Source organism: Trachymyrmex septentrionalis, unplaced genomic scaffold (assembly GCF_001594115.1).
Source record: "Trachymyrmex septentrionalis isolate Tsep2-gDNA-1 unplaced genomic scaffold, Tsep1.0 scaffold330, whole genome shotgun sequence".
NCBI classification, from domain to species: domain Eukaryota; kingdom Metazoa; phylum Arthropoda; class Insecta; order Hymenoptera; family Formicidae; genus Trachymyrmex; species Trachymyrmex septentrionalis.
Window position 1 is genome coordinate 140,775 of NW_017305495.1, and position 13,501 is coordinate 154,275.

The 13,501-nt window shown below is 30.9% G+C and overlaps 2 protein-coding genes across 3 annotated transcripts in view; one reads left to right on the forward strand and one right to left on the reverse strand.

Annotated features, from left to right (window-relative positions):
• The first annotated feature begins 482 nt into the window (after nucleotides 1–482).
• LOC108750188 (serologically defined colon cancer antigen 8 homolog) lies at nucleotides 483–8,523 on the forward strand. Of its 2 annotated transcripts, XM_018489493.1 has the most exons (9): nucleotides 483–756; nucleotides 1,733–1,870; nucleotides 3,596–3,926; nucleotides 4,037–4,814; nucleotides 6,111–6,349; nucleotides 6,900–7,011; nucleotides 7,220–7,337; nucleotides 7,857–7,933; nucleotides 8,024–8,523. In XM_018489493.1, exons 1-9 carry the CDS (start codon nucleotides 551–553, stop codon nucleotides 8,458–8,460), a joined length of 2,436 nt encoding a protein of 811 aa, XP_018344995.1. In that variant the 5' UTR covers nucleotides 483–550; the 3' UTR covers nucleotides 8,461–8,523. The 2 variants fall into 2 exon arrangements, with proteins under 2 accessions (XP_018344995.1, XP_018344994.1); XM_018489492.1 differs by lacking the exons at nucleotides 7,220–7,337; nucleotides 8,024–8,523 and having other exon boundaries at nucleotides 7,583–7,864.
• Nucleotides 8,524–9,548: 1,025 nt separating this feature from the next.
• Nucleotides 9,549–13,501, reverse strand: part of LOC108750160 (ATP-binding cassette sub-family G member 4-like) — a 13,032-nt gene continuing 9,079 nt past the window's right edge. The window contains exons 5-11 of the mRNA XM_018489428.1: nucleotides 13,256–13,363; nucleotides 12,756–12,901; nucleotides 12,496–12,664; nucleotides 12,150–12,250; nucleotides 11,893–12,048; nucleotides 11,235–11,353; nucleotides 9,549–11,032 (exon numbers count right to left, since the gene is read on the reverse strand). Coding sequence (XP_018344930.1) covers nucleotides 10,807–11,032; nucleotides 11,235–11,353; nucleotides 11,893–12,048; nucleotides 12,150–12,250; nucleotides 12,496–12,664; nucleotides 12,756–12,901; nucleotides 13,256–13,363 — 1,025 coding nt within the window. The 3' untranslated portion in view covers nucleotides 9,549–10,806. The remainder of the gene's footprint in view (nucleotides 11,033–11,234; nucleotides 11,354–11,892; nucleotides 12,049–12,149; nucleotides 12,251–12,495; nucleotides 12,665–12,755; nucleotides 12,902–13,255; nucleotides 13,364–13,501) is intronic.

A 13,501-nucleotide genomic window follows, 5' to 3' on the forward strand; every position in this document is an offset into this window, starting at 1 on the left:
TAATATTCTAAATATTTTATTGACTTTTGAACATTCTATAAATATTCTACTATTCTAATATACAGAACATTTGGAATCAAATTGAACATTTTATGATATATTTAGCTTCATTTCCATAAACATTGTCATTGTCATTGCGCATTTGTTGATCATTCTGTTTCCATAGGAATTCTCTAGCGGAGGAAAAATATCTGGAAGCGATAGCGTCAGTATTTGTCTACCCTCGTCTGATCGTTACTGAAGGTATGCTTTATCATCGAGGTATGCCCCAGGTTAATAAGTCACGGAACGCGTACATGTCGGTGGTGGTACGATGGCGGTACGGTCTTACTTGTCCCCGCCAAGGGGTCTATAAAGGTAGAATGGTACCATCGCACGCGATCCACCACCAGGCTCCTCCAGTTACAATGTTGGAGTGCCGTTCGATTTTCTTCGTCGACTTCTCCCGACTGGGAGAAATGTATCATCGATTGGCTGGACGGCCGACCGGCGTGCGTTCTTGAGAGGGTGAAACGAAGAGTTGCTTGATAAAGGGTAGAACGCGCTCAGAATGCTGACGACGAACAGCCCCTATGGTTGCCGTGAATGTCACCCCTTTGTACCTGGCAGTGTGACGAGTATTGCGACCAACGGTAACCCGAGTACGACACGTCCAAAATTCTCTCCAAGAATCACCACTAAATTGAAAACATCACCTGGTATAAGTAGTTACACGGATCCGGCTTGCGTCGCGCGTATGAAGCGCTTGAAGAACAGGTAAAGTTGGAATATTTATTAATTTGTCTATTTATTAGGAAAAAGATTGTCCTATATACGTGTCTGGTAATGTAATAGTGATGAATATTATTGTACTAAATATTATTAGCACGGAAGTAAAATTATAAAGTATAATATAAAAAAATTCTTTAATTTTTGGAATACTTAATCTCCAAAGTTAATTATGTCGCGTGTGTACAACACACACATAATACTTGCATTTTAGACACACACATTTATTACTCGGTTGGTTATATATTGTACTTACAAGAAGAGACTACACTCTGCTCTTCACCGATTTTGATCAAACTTGCAGCGATGTTAAAGGAGCCTACCAAATAAACACCTGTAAAGCCGTTCCCATTAATGGGCCTTAAAAGCCGATTAATGAGTATTTAAAAATATATCAAAAATTTGGAAACAGTCTAATATCTCGGAAAATATGCATTTTTTAGAAAAATGTCTTAGACAAAAATGATAGGATTTAATAAGATGTATTTACTGGTTTTTATTGGTTTGAATGGCATTGCGAAGGTTAAATTAAGTTGTAAGTTAAGTAATATTTGCCTCCCAAGGCCAATATTGCTGCAAATTTGATAAAAATCGGCGAAGAGCAGAGCGTAACCTCTCCTTGTTAGATGATCAAATCTATCCAAAAAAAATTTTACGAAAGTTTGCTACAAATTTAGACAACCGATGTTAACAAACAATGATAGAAATATAATAGAATCTGTTAAGAGAATATAATGACAGAATACTTATTAAATGTGCTATTTTATATTTATTTAAAATTTAAATGATGTATTCCATTTAAATGCTTATGAATCATAAATTCTTTTCGTTTTTATCGACTAATAGCGAGAATCGATAAATTCTGCTAACAGTTAACTGAGTTTAATGCAGACAATTGATGCTAATCTACCGCAATATTTTGAAATATTTGGTTAATTGTGCGAAAGAAACAATTATTTTATAGGAAAACAAATGCCTCTTCAAAGTTAGATCTAAGCAAAAGGAAACCGGCGGATTATATGGAGCTGGCATATAGGGACGCTATTTCGAAACTAAAGTATTTGTTAGCTGAGTCGTACGCTCCAACGGGAATGTCCGCAATGTGAGTTGACAAACAAATAAAATTTATAAATGATTAAATTATTAATATGGCAAATAAAATTTGAAAAGGGATAAAACCACCCTGGCGGAAAAAAATTTTTACGAAAAGGTACAGAAAAACTACAGATTAATCAGTGAAAAATGTAAAAAAAGCCCATCAGAGCCTACATCAGCTATTCGGATGCACAAAAATTCTTTATTTTTCGTGTGAATGTAACAAAAAAAAAATAAAATATACGTTTCAACTCTTCAATTCAGATTCTTATCAATATAAAATATAAATCGAAATTACATAATTAAGTTACAACTGAAATAGGTGGGCATAGGTTAGATTTTCTTGATGTTAATTTAATTAAAAAAGGAAATTCTCTTGTGCAAAATTGGTATCACAAACCTACTTTATCTGGTCGCTATCTTAATTATTTTTCTAGACATGCTTTATGTCAAAAAGTGGGAACAATTATTGACTTAATTGATAGAGTTCTATCTTTATCCCCTATGTATTAGGGGAGAATTTTGAATTAATAATAAAAATTCTTTTAAACAATGGATATTCACTGAAACTCTTTTTTTCTAAAATAAAAAATAGGTTGTCAAAAAAATTTAAGCAATGGAATGACCAAGATAACACACCTACGGATAAGTCAAGAGACAATAATGAAGAAAAAATTAATAAGTTTTTCACAATCCCCTTTATTCCACTTTTATCGGAAAAGATCAGGAAATTTTTTAAAAAAGATTCCTTAATACACATAGCATATAAAGGGATTAATAATCTTAGGGGTTTCATCAGGAGTCATAAAGACGTTCGTCCAAAGCTATCGCATACAGACGTTGTATATAAGATTGATTGTCGAGATTGTGAAGCATCATATGTGGGCCGAACAGGTAGATGTTTGAAGACACGCATTAATGAATACAAAAATCACATAAATTAGAACACTACACAGCATTCTGTAATAACAGAACATAGAATCAGCATGATTTTGATTGGGAAAATGTCAAGATTTTAGACGAAGAAAAAGTACTTAATAAAAGATTGATTTCGGAAGCGATCCATATAAAGCAACAGAAACAGAGTTAGAAATTCTTAGTTTTTCGTAAATATCCTTAGTGGAACGTAGAGGTTTAAGGGTGGATTTCTAGATTTTTCAAAAAAACAACTCTACGTCGCACTACGAATATATATGAAAAACTAATAATTTCGAAAATCTTGTCTCAATCTATGCAGTTTTTCGTAAATTTTTTCCGCCAGTGTGCATATACATTTTACAATAAATAAAATTCGGAAAATAGATTGCGGGATAGAATTGCGGGAAAAAATTTTGTATGAATATTTAAATAAACTTTTATTTTAAAAGATCTGTTAAAATTTAATTTTGTGTCGACTATATAATCATATATCTCTTCTGTATTATGTTATTTAATAGGCTCTTTTTAAAATATTATTTTCTCCCCCTGTTTTCCTTTTACTCCCTATCTCTCTCTTGAATTATTCCATAAATCTTATACTTTTAATTATTTTCCGCGTATTTCATCTTATATATATATATATATATATAAACATCATAGGACATCAATGTTATAATTTCACTTACCATTATATAAATATAATATAACGCATATTACGTAATAGTTACATTTGTAAAAGACAACATTGATGTTACTATTAGTTGATATTTACTAGGATATGATAAAATATAAGATGAAAACAATTTCCTTATAGAAAGCAACGAAGTGTTCGGAACATATACAAAAGCAGTAATCCCCGAATTAGTGAATCTGGAGAAGATACAGATGATCAAAGTATGATTAGCGATAATTTTCGAAGGAAGGATCTCTCCAAAAACGCAATTTTAAATACCTTTCCTCTGTCGAAAACTCTTCAATCGTCAAAGGCATACAGTAATATAGCATTGTCGAGAGCCGATCTTCAATCTATTCCTCCGGAGTTAACATCTTTCATCGAAAGACAGGAGGATTATATCGAACAATTGGAACGAGAGTCTCAATATTGTAGAGATGAATTGATCAATCTGTTGAGTAAAGTTCGTGAGGTATATTTTTTTTTAAATCAATATTAGAATATTTAGCTATTAAAATAATGATGAACAAAATGGGATGTAATGAAATTTTTTATCGTTTCAATTACCACGGCTTTTCGTAGGTCGTAGCTGAAAATGAAGCATTGCATAGCAGGAATCAAGTTGCATTATCCAAGTGCGTTCTACAGGATCATAAAGATCACTGTGGAGCGAACCACGAGTGTCACAAGCAAGAAACGAGCGGTCATGTTGATAACACGTTAGAATGCAAACGCGAGAAATCCTTAGAAGGACCCAGTATAATATTTGAGTCGAGAATTAGTGAGCTGGAGGCGCAATTAACCCAAGCCAAATTGGAGTTACGAAAGGCGCAGGAGGAGAATCAGGCGAATTTGAAGCGTTTGTTCGAGAGTGGTTCAAGCGAGAACAATGCTGAATTAAAGGCCGAACTGGACAAAGCTCTACGCGCCAAGTACGAGGCTGAAATAAAGTTAGAGGAATTGCAGAAGCTGCTGTCGGTCGCGCGGGATAAAGAGACCGAAGCGACACATAGAGCGAAACGGTCTATGGATGATAGGCATGAGATCGAGTTTGAGAGGAATCAGAGCGAGATGGAGATTCGAAGATTAAAAGATGAGCTGGAGAGGCAGCATGAAAAGCTACGGGAGGCAGCCCAAGACGCAAATAGACGTATAACTGAGGAGAGGCAACAAGTGGAACGTCGATACAATCAGCAAATCGAGCAACTTACCGCCGATATTGCAACCCATTGGGAGACCACCAACAAATCGCAATTAGAGTCTGAGAAACAGCGGCGAGAGATAAACGAACTGAGAAGAGAATTATCTCAGAAACAAAACGCTATGGATAATCTGAAGAAAGAGCTGCAAAATAAAATATGTAAGTTTATTGATATGTATAATGTCAATATGAGCCAATACAAGGTATTAATGTGTGATATAATCAAAACTTTATTAAACAATTACGTTTCAATCCTCGTTTCGGATCCTCTTCAGTACATAAATTAATGTCGCCAAAACAATTAATTATAAATAAGATCGCATTATGACGACTGTGTCCAATCTTAACGGAAAGTTGTACATCAAATTAACAGATTTGCTATAGAATACAAATGAAATATTTTATTATCTTGACAGAAAGTCATGTCTTAAAGTAACTTAATGTCACTCTTATATGTAACGTTAAATTGGAAAAACACGGTATTATCTCCTCCATTATTGAATAAAAAATTTTTGTATATGAACAAAATTAGTTAAATATTAATTACTAGTCACTATTGAAGTTATAATATTAAGAAAAATTATTAAGAAGAATTAAAACTTACATAGCAAGTATGAAAACGATATGTTAACAGTTCACACGCTCGACGAATAATGAGACGTCAAAATAGATATATATATATATATATATATATATATATATATATATATATAAAGTCACATTTGAAAAACAAATATGCAATCGTAATGAAACGATCGATGATAATAAAATTAAAGTTAAATTTTTATGTAATAAGAAGGAGAAAGCACTATGTCTTTTTTAACTTTTTTTAACTTTATCTGTTTTAACGTTTCATTATCCGTCGAGCGTTTAAACTGTTAACATTGTTTCTATCACTTGCTATGTAAGTTTTAATTTTTTAAATAATTTTTTTTAATAACTTTAATAGTGACTATATAGAGTAATTAATATTTAACTAATTTTGTTCACATACAGTAAACAATTTTTTATTCAATAACGGAGTAGACGGTAGTAATACCATGCTTTTCCGATTCAACGTTTATACATGTGAGTGACTTAAGTTATCTTAAGACATAACTCTCTGTTAAGATAATAAAATATTTTTTTGTATTCTATAGCAAATCTCAATTTGATGAACAATTTTTCGTTAAGATTGGATACAGTCTTACTTAAAATTAATTGTTTTTACGACATTGACTGAAGAAAATTCGAAACGTAATTGTTTAATAAAGTTTTGATTATATCACACACTTAATATCTTGTGTTGGCTCATATTGGCACATTATATCATTAGATTTAATCTCTTGCGCTTATTATTACGTTTATGTAAGTTTATATTGCTCAAATAAATTTATATATAGGTAAATATTAAAAACTTTAAAAAGATTTAATTATTTGCGCAAAATTACAAACAAAAAATATTCTCGTGTTTAGCAACTTTGCAGAGTGATTTGAACCAAGCGTTAAGCGAAAAAGATGCGGCGGAACAAGAGGTCTTGACCGGTAAACTAGCGGCTGAACGAAACGATAGGCAGGCTCGTCAAGAGCAGAGCAGATTGCAGGCAGAAATAAATTCGTACAAGCAGCGTCTGGAAAGAGCGGATGCTGATTTGGTACATTGTAGACGAGAAAATCTACGACTGTCGGAACAAATTGCATCTTTGGAAAAGGAGGTAAATATCTTGAACATGATTTTAACTGATCAATACTTAATTATATCACGTGTATTATTAGCATACGATGATCAAAGTTTTCGGAAGTTTTACGTAATTTAGTTAAAAAAATAAAAATTTTATATTTATTTTTATAACTACTTTTTATTTTTATTTTATATGGACTTTTTGTAATTTTTTTTTATAGAATTATCTTCAAAAATTTCTTTAAGCATTATGACAGTCTCAGCCGTTTGAGTAGATTTATTAAAAAAGAAATAAAATTTGGCACATTTACATTTTTTTTTCAACATCATTTTTGTCTCAAAATTGCCAAATTATAGACAAAAAAGTTTCTGAATAATGATGTGATACTTTAAGCTAATACATGACAGACTTTTTCACAACATAACACTGCAGATTTATGATATTCAACGATACAATATTGAATTAACTTCAGTATACGGAAGATTTAAATCGCGGAAACTTTTGGATAATTAACAAATTAAATAATTATTGAAATTTCAGCAAAATGCAGTGTTATAAAATAAAGTTTTTTATATCTTTTCAGATTAGTATGAGTAAAATTGTACGATCTGAAGAGAATCGTAGCGAAGTTACGCCTAGATTGGAAAACGAGAAGGAATTAACGTCCATGATAATGAATATGGAGACTAAACATGGTAAGATATCGTCCTAGGTATGCCTATGTTAGGTATATTGTCCGTAAAAAGTGTTATTTGTTGACAATGATTTTGACTTAAGAGTACTGTCTTTATATGTGTGAGAAATCGGCATGCCTGACATTATATATGCCTAGCATAGGCGGAGATTGAGATTTAAGTCAATTAACATAGCTAACAGGCTGACCAAGGCAACCAAATTTCGCAGCTGCCACGGTGGCGGGCCTAGAAGACGCTCTGAGTAATCAGGCCAAGCTCGTCTCGAGATTGACCACTGAATGCCAATCTCTCACACAGCGTTTGGAAGCTAACAATCTTAAACACAAGTATATTCTTAGTCCGACTTGCGGAAATCGAATGAAAAAATACAACGCACGTAGCTTCAGGCTATCAGACGTTTTCTTAGTTTAGTTGTTTCTCGATAGTCATATATCTGAAGAAGCGCAGCTTAATTTATTAGAGTAAATTAACACCCGTTATTGAACGCGCATTTATTACGATGTCAATATTAGTATAGATAAGAATGCACCACTTCTCATTATATATATCTAGGGCTATTCTGTGTTGACAGAGGGGGTCGTTGAGAGAGATGTGACAACGGTTGGGCAAACTGCTTCGCCTTCGAGCAAGAAACGTACCGTTAAGGTTGATCTAAAAGTAAAAGTAATTCCAAAAAAGAAGTCCGACACCTCCAAAACATCTCTATCAGCACAGTAATAGCGAGAGTGTCCTAATGCAAATAACAATTATATTATTATGCTCGATGTGACACTGATTTTTTCCGCTAATAGTCAAACTTAACTTTTAATCCCATGTCTGTTAAACCATTTACTCATTTATCACAGGGAAGAAATGGCCGACTTACAAAGCAACATAGAAAACTTGTCAAGTAAAATACAAGGCAGCCTTGTAAGTCACGCAGGTATTAATTTTTATTTAATTCTTACGTATGGTAAATATGTAATTCAAACGCACATACACCGAATGTTGAGTGACAAGGATTACTTTCCAGGAGAAATTACTATGGAAACTAACGATGGTACTGGAGCTTTTCATTATAACGCTACGATGGATTCACTAGTCTCGCCACATACAAATGGATCGGGTGCTCAAGCGCAAATGATGCATCAAGGATATGACACCGCGAGCGGTCAAAAAGTAGTGGGCGAGGAATCAGAAATATATTCTGACGCGCCGAAGAGAAATGATCAGATGCAAGGCAACTTTGCATCGAATATGGAAACCGCAGAGATGTATCAGCAGCAAGGAAACGCACAAAATAACGAAGAGTATCCAGTGAATGATTCAAATATGGAAACTTACATGATGGAGCATGATCAAAATCAATACGAATACGATCCTTCACAATATCCAGAAGAACAGTATGTTAATGACAACCAGTTTAACATGATGGCAGACCAGACGGAAAACAATCAATCTTCGACGTAGTCAGAATCACTAAAACTGCACTAACGTACTCTGTATTAATGGCATACGCACATATATATAAATATAATATGAATAAATACATGAAGAATATAGAATAATGTATAAATTGAGTCTATAAAATTGTTTTAGTTATTTTGAAATCCTCTTTTAAATGTATAAACTTATACAACGCAAGTTGGTGTTTCTTCTCTTTTTAAAACATAACTTGTCATATTAACAAGAGGGTACACTTTGGTTTGCGTATAATCTTTATATCTCTAAGTATAATTATATACTATATTTGTAAACTGCGTTGTATCATTTATTAAGAAGTTATATAGAGAAAAGAAAAAATATCGGTTTCCAAACCGGGGCATTATAGATCACGAAGTACCATGGGTCATCGATTGTTTAACATAATTTACTAGCAATTTAACTCGTGATATTACTGCGATAGTTTAGTAGAGTTACCGTTTCAAGACCGAAAAATCATTTCGGCGCGCGTTTCTAGGGACTACATACTTAGTATATAAATTCACATAAGAATCATACAAGTATTAAAATCCAGTTAGACCGTTTAAGACTTTGATTTCTGTAGTTTGAAAGGAAAGCAGGAAGTTTGTATCATCACAAACTAAAAGCAGAATGTATAAATTTATTTCAGGGAAAGGAGAATAAATAAGGAAAATAAATATAGTTTTTTCCGCTTAGGTGATTTTCGACTAAATTTGAGATACAGAAAATTAATTTATAATTAATTTGTTTATTCTTAACTGTCTAAAAAGTAATTTGTATTTTCTAGTTCCGTTATTCATTATGAATCCTGAAAATCTATAGTATACATAACAGGAACTATAGACTTTTGCAGAGAATTATGGAACGAAGCCTCTATGTCATGTACGAAGATAAATTAAATAGAAATTCTGAATTATTCAACATTCTCAACTTTGCTAAGTTAACACATTGATTATTCATTTGTATTTTCAGATATTTTAGGATATCTTACATTTAATTTATATTATTAATATATGCAAAATAGAATCTTAATTATCTTTAATATTATAAGCCAAGAAGAGAACTTAATTCACATTTTTTTTACCTTATCCTCATACATTTATCCATCTATTTTTTATGTTGGCTATTTTTTAAATATAATCCCTAACGCATCAATTTCGACGTACATATACAATGTTTTCTCGTAATCGTTTATTTCTATCTTTATTTACAATATACCTCTAGTTATCTCTCCATCACTTCTTTTTATTCCAAATTTTCTTTCCTTAAAAATCTTAATCCTTTTCCCTTAATTTCTATCTATCACTTCTTATTTTCATTTATACCTATTAATCTATTATATCTCATTTCTACTCTCTTTATATTTCTTTCTCTTAAGTTATTTTTTTACCGTCTATTACCTGTGTACTTCTATTTCTTGCGATTTTAAATTTCGCATTCTTTAATACTTCAACATTCGGCCTTGTTGCCTTATTCTTCTCCTTCCTATTCTTTTTTTTTAATTTTTTTTTTACAAATAGCTTTCTTATTTCTATCTTTTTTTATTACAATTAATTTTTTTACTCGTCTTATGTATATCTCCCCGCCATTTTCGCGATTTAAATTTCTACCGCCCATCTCCTTTAATATCTATTTTATCTTTCTATACTTTATATATACTTTACTTCTTCCGCACTTTCTTCATTTCTACATCCTTCTATCAATCTGGTTTATGTACAGTTAACTTAGCATCTTGTCTTTTTAATTTATTGCTAACTTAAAACATTAAAAATATGCGCAGTGCTTCTACTCTTACTATGCGTGAGTTTGGAGAGACGTACTATTAGCGCTATTTGTGTTATTCTATCTTTATCATTCATAGACATAAAATAAGGATAGAATGGCACTAATAGTATCTTCCCAAAAGCGATCGCTCCAACTTGCTTTGACTTTAAATGATATTTTAAACTGTATCTTTTCCTTCATCTCAGCTTTAAAGAAAGAAGGAAAGAGTTTTAAGCCTTGCTTAAAGTCAAAGTAATGTTGGTGCAATCGGACCTTAAACACACAACACTTCCACTTATTTTTAAAAAACGCAAATTCTTACTGTCATCATAATCAGTTACCAACGCGTAGTTTGCTCAAACTAGAAATTGTAAAATTCACACATTTTATTTTTGTTATTATTGAGTGTTAGATATAAACAATTTACAAAACTGTTTATATTCTTAATCCCATTAGTTCTCTTGAGATTCTGCATATATTAATTGCAGATAGAATTTGCTCAATGAGTAATTTTTTATTTGAGGTATCTTGAGAACATTGTTTGAGAATATATGTATTATAGTTTGAGGTGAATATTAATTTTACTCGTTATTTTTTTGCATAATAAATTTTCCAATGAAGTATTGCATAGTGGACCGCGTGTAAACAGAGTATCCAAGAGCTAAGTATTATTGGAACTGCATAAAATGGTACTGTTGGCATGTCCGCCATTGAAAGAATCTTGCTTGGTGAACGTAAGTGACAATAAATTTCCAAGCACTTCAGATTCGGTCGATCAACATAAACCGCCTGTATTATCCCTTCAAATGCATATCTGCAATAAAATGTAAATTTTTTTAATTAAAAAAATAAAGTATATAGATGTACAACAAAAGTATGTTTTTGTAGAGACAACTTTTGATAAATAACCGTTCAAAAAAGAAAGACGATTAAGATGAAAAACATTATATCTAAGTAATAATAAAATTAAATGCTACAATTTTTTAATTAATAATCGCAGTGTTATAAAATTATACCTGAAATAGCTTATAACACTTAAAAACTGCAGGTACGGCGACATTTCTCCTATTTTCGTAAAAAATCCAGCGAAGAGCAATAATGGTATATGAGTTGCCGATAATAAAAACATACCTAACTGAAAGAAATTACGTTTAATTTAGTCATCTATGTTTTCATATTAACTGTAAGAAAGAATTGAATTGAAATTTGAAGCGTAAACTGAGATCAAAGAATTGGAAAATTTACCATTATAAATGACTTTTATAAATAATATAATTATAGTCATCTTTCCTATATGATATGTTGTAATATGTTAAAACTATTATAGCTTTTTTCTTGTTAGCATTTTTAATATTAATTAAAATAGTCTAATACAAATAAAGGAAAGAGGCCACATATTTAATCAAAGAGGATTTTAGTGTTTATATAATAATATTTTAGTGCAAATTTCATAATTTCCAGTTCAAGCAAACTGTGCGATTATTTGTTGGTCTTGAAACACAGCCATAAACTGAAGTTGGAGTGCGTATATCACAAGTTAAATTAAGTTCACATAAAAATAATATTAGGCATCAAAACCCGCGTTGATATGGACTTTCTTCACTTATTTATTGAACTGAATTATTTCTCAGTCAATTTCTATTTAAAATAATAAAAGATACGCCGCTGAAATACCTCAGTACCAAACGCTGTGCCTGCAATTATCCCGACCGTTTGTCCAAGCATCGTAATTAACAGACAAATGATCCACGTCTTTAGAATTCTATCATATTCCATTGGCTGTCCTGTCATATAATATGATATAAATACGAAGGCTGATGTACAAAGTATCTACAAAATAGACGAGTCTTTATTTTTATTTAAAAACGACAATTATATTAGCTTAACTTGATATAGTTAGTAACAAAGCTATAATATTGCATTGAACATACTTGCATCACGAAATCCGTTATTATTTTTACGCTATAATAGGATCTCAAAGAATACCAATTATTTAAATGTTCCTTTAAAAATACTGCCGCTTCTATGGGAACTACAATCAAATGCATTTTTATCACGACACAATTTATAAAATTCATAAATCGCATTTATTATAATCTTAAACGCGATAATATTGCTCGTCGAGAATATTGAGAGTTGAATACAGAGAGTTTTTTAAATTTCTCTAAAAATTATAGTAATATATAATTTATAATACAATTTATTTATTTGACAATAAAATCACATAATTAATACATTACGTTTATAAATAAAAAAAGAAGAAACCATATCACTTACACGTTTGTATTGTCCGTTCGGCATTCACAAAGAATAAAAATAACAGATAGAAAAACAAGCAAGCGATATTACTGTTCACTTTTTCTGCATCGTCACCAAAATTATAGAAAACTGTTCCTAATAGCAGCGCGACACCGATGTGCGTCACAAATCTTATTTTTGTTAAGACCTGAAAAATTAATTAAAAAACAACAGCATTTTAATTTTTCAATCAAATTAAAAGATTACTTTAAATATTATTTTTGAAAGTTTCTACTCACTGTATCTCGCTTTATGTAGATTAGAGCTCGTAAAAATAAAATTTTTTGCTGTTGCCATGTCGACTTTTCTTGTATTATGTTGTTTATTAGTGTACTTGTATTATTTGTTTCACATTTTTGCTTCAGATCAATTGATGAATTCAATTCTATAAAAATGTCAATTACCCAGTTAGAAATGATAATGGAATCGACATCGCATCGACATCGATTCCATTATTAATTCTGACGGGGTAGTTATTATAAAAGTTATTAAGGGTTATTTTAACAGTTTAGTTTTTATTGAATAATATTAATTTCATGTTATACAAAGACAGTACTTTGTCTAGCTCATTCAATATTTCGAAGAATTTTAATTTCTGTAAAGAATGTTATACAATACATAAAATTGTTTTTTATTTAATTATTGTGAAGCATGATAAAAATATTAATAAATTAGTATAAATCACTAAAGTGATTATTAATAAATTGTTATGGATTGAAAAAATAATCGAGACATTTACTGTTTTTATTTTGTATACTATGTAATTTGAATTTTTCGCATTCATCATGACAAATTTTGTATAGATTCTCCAAGTCACCACCTCTTTGTTCGGTTATAACCTCGAGCACTGCAATTAGAAAAACGCAATTAATATTGGTTAGTTTTTTATTTATAATATATTTAATATATTTATAATATATTTACAATATATTTTTAAATTATTTTGATGTTTAAAATAATTTTTAAAATAATTTTATAATTTAAA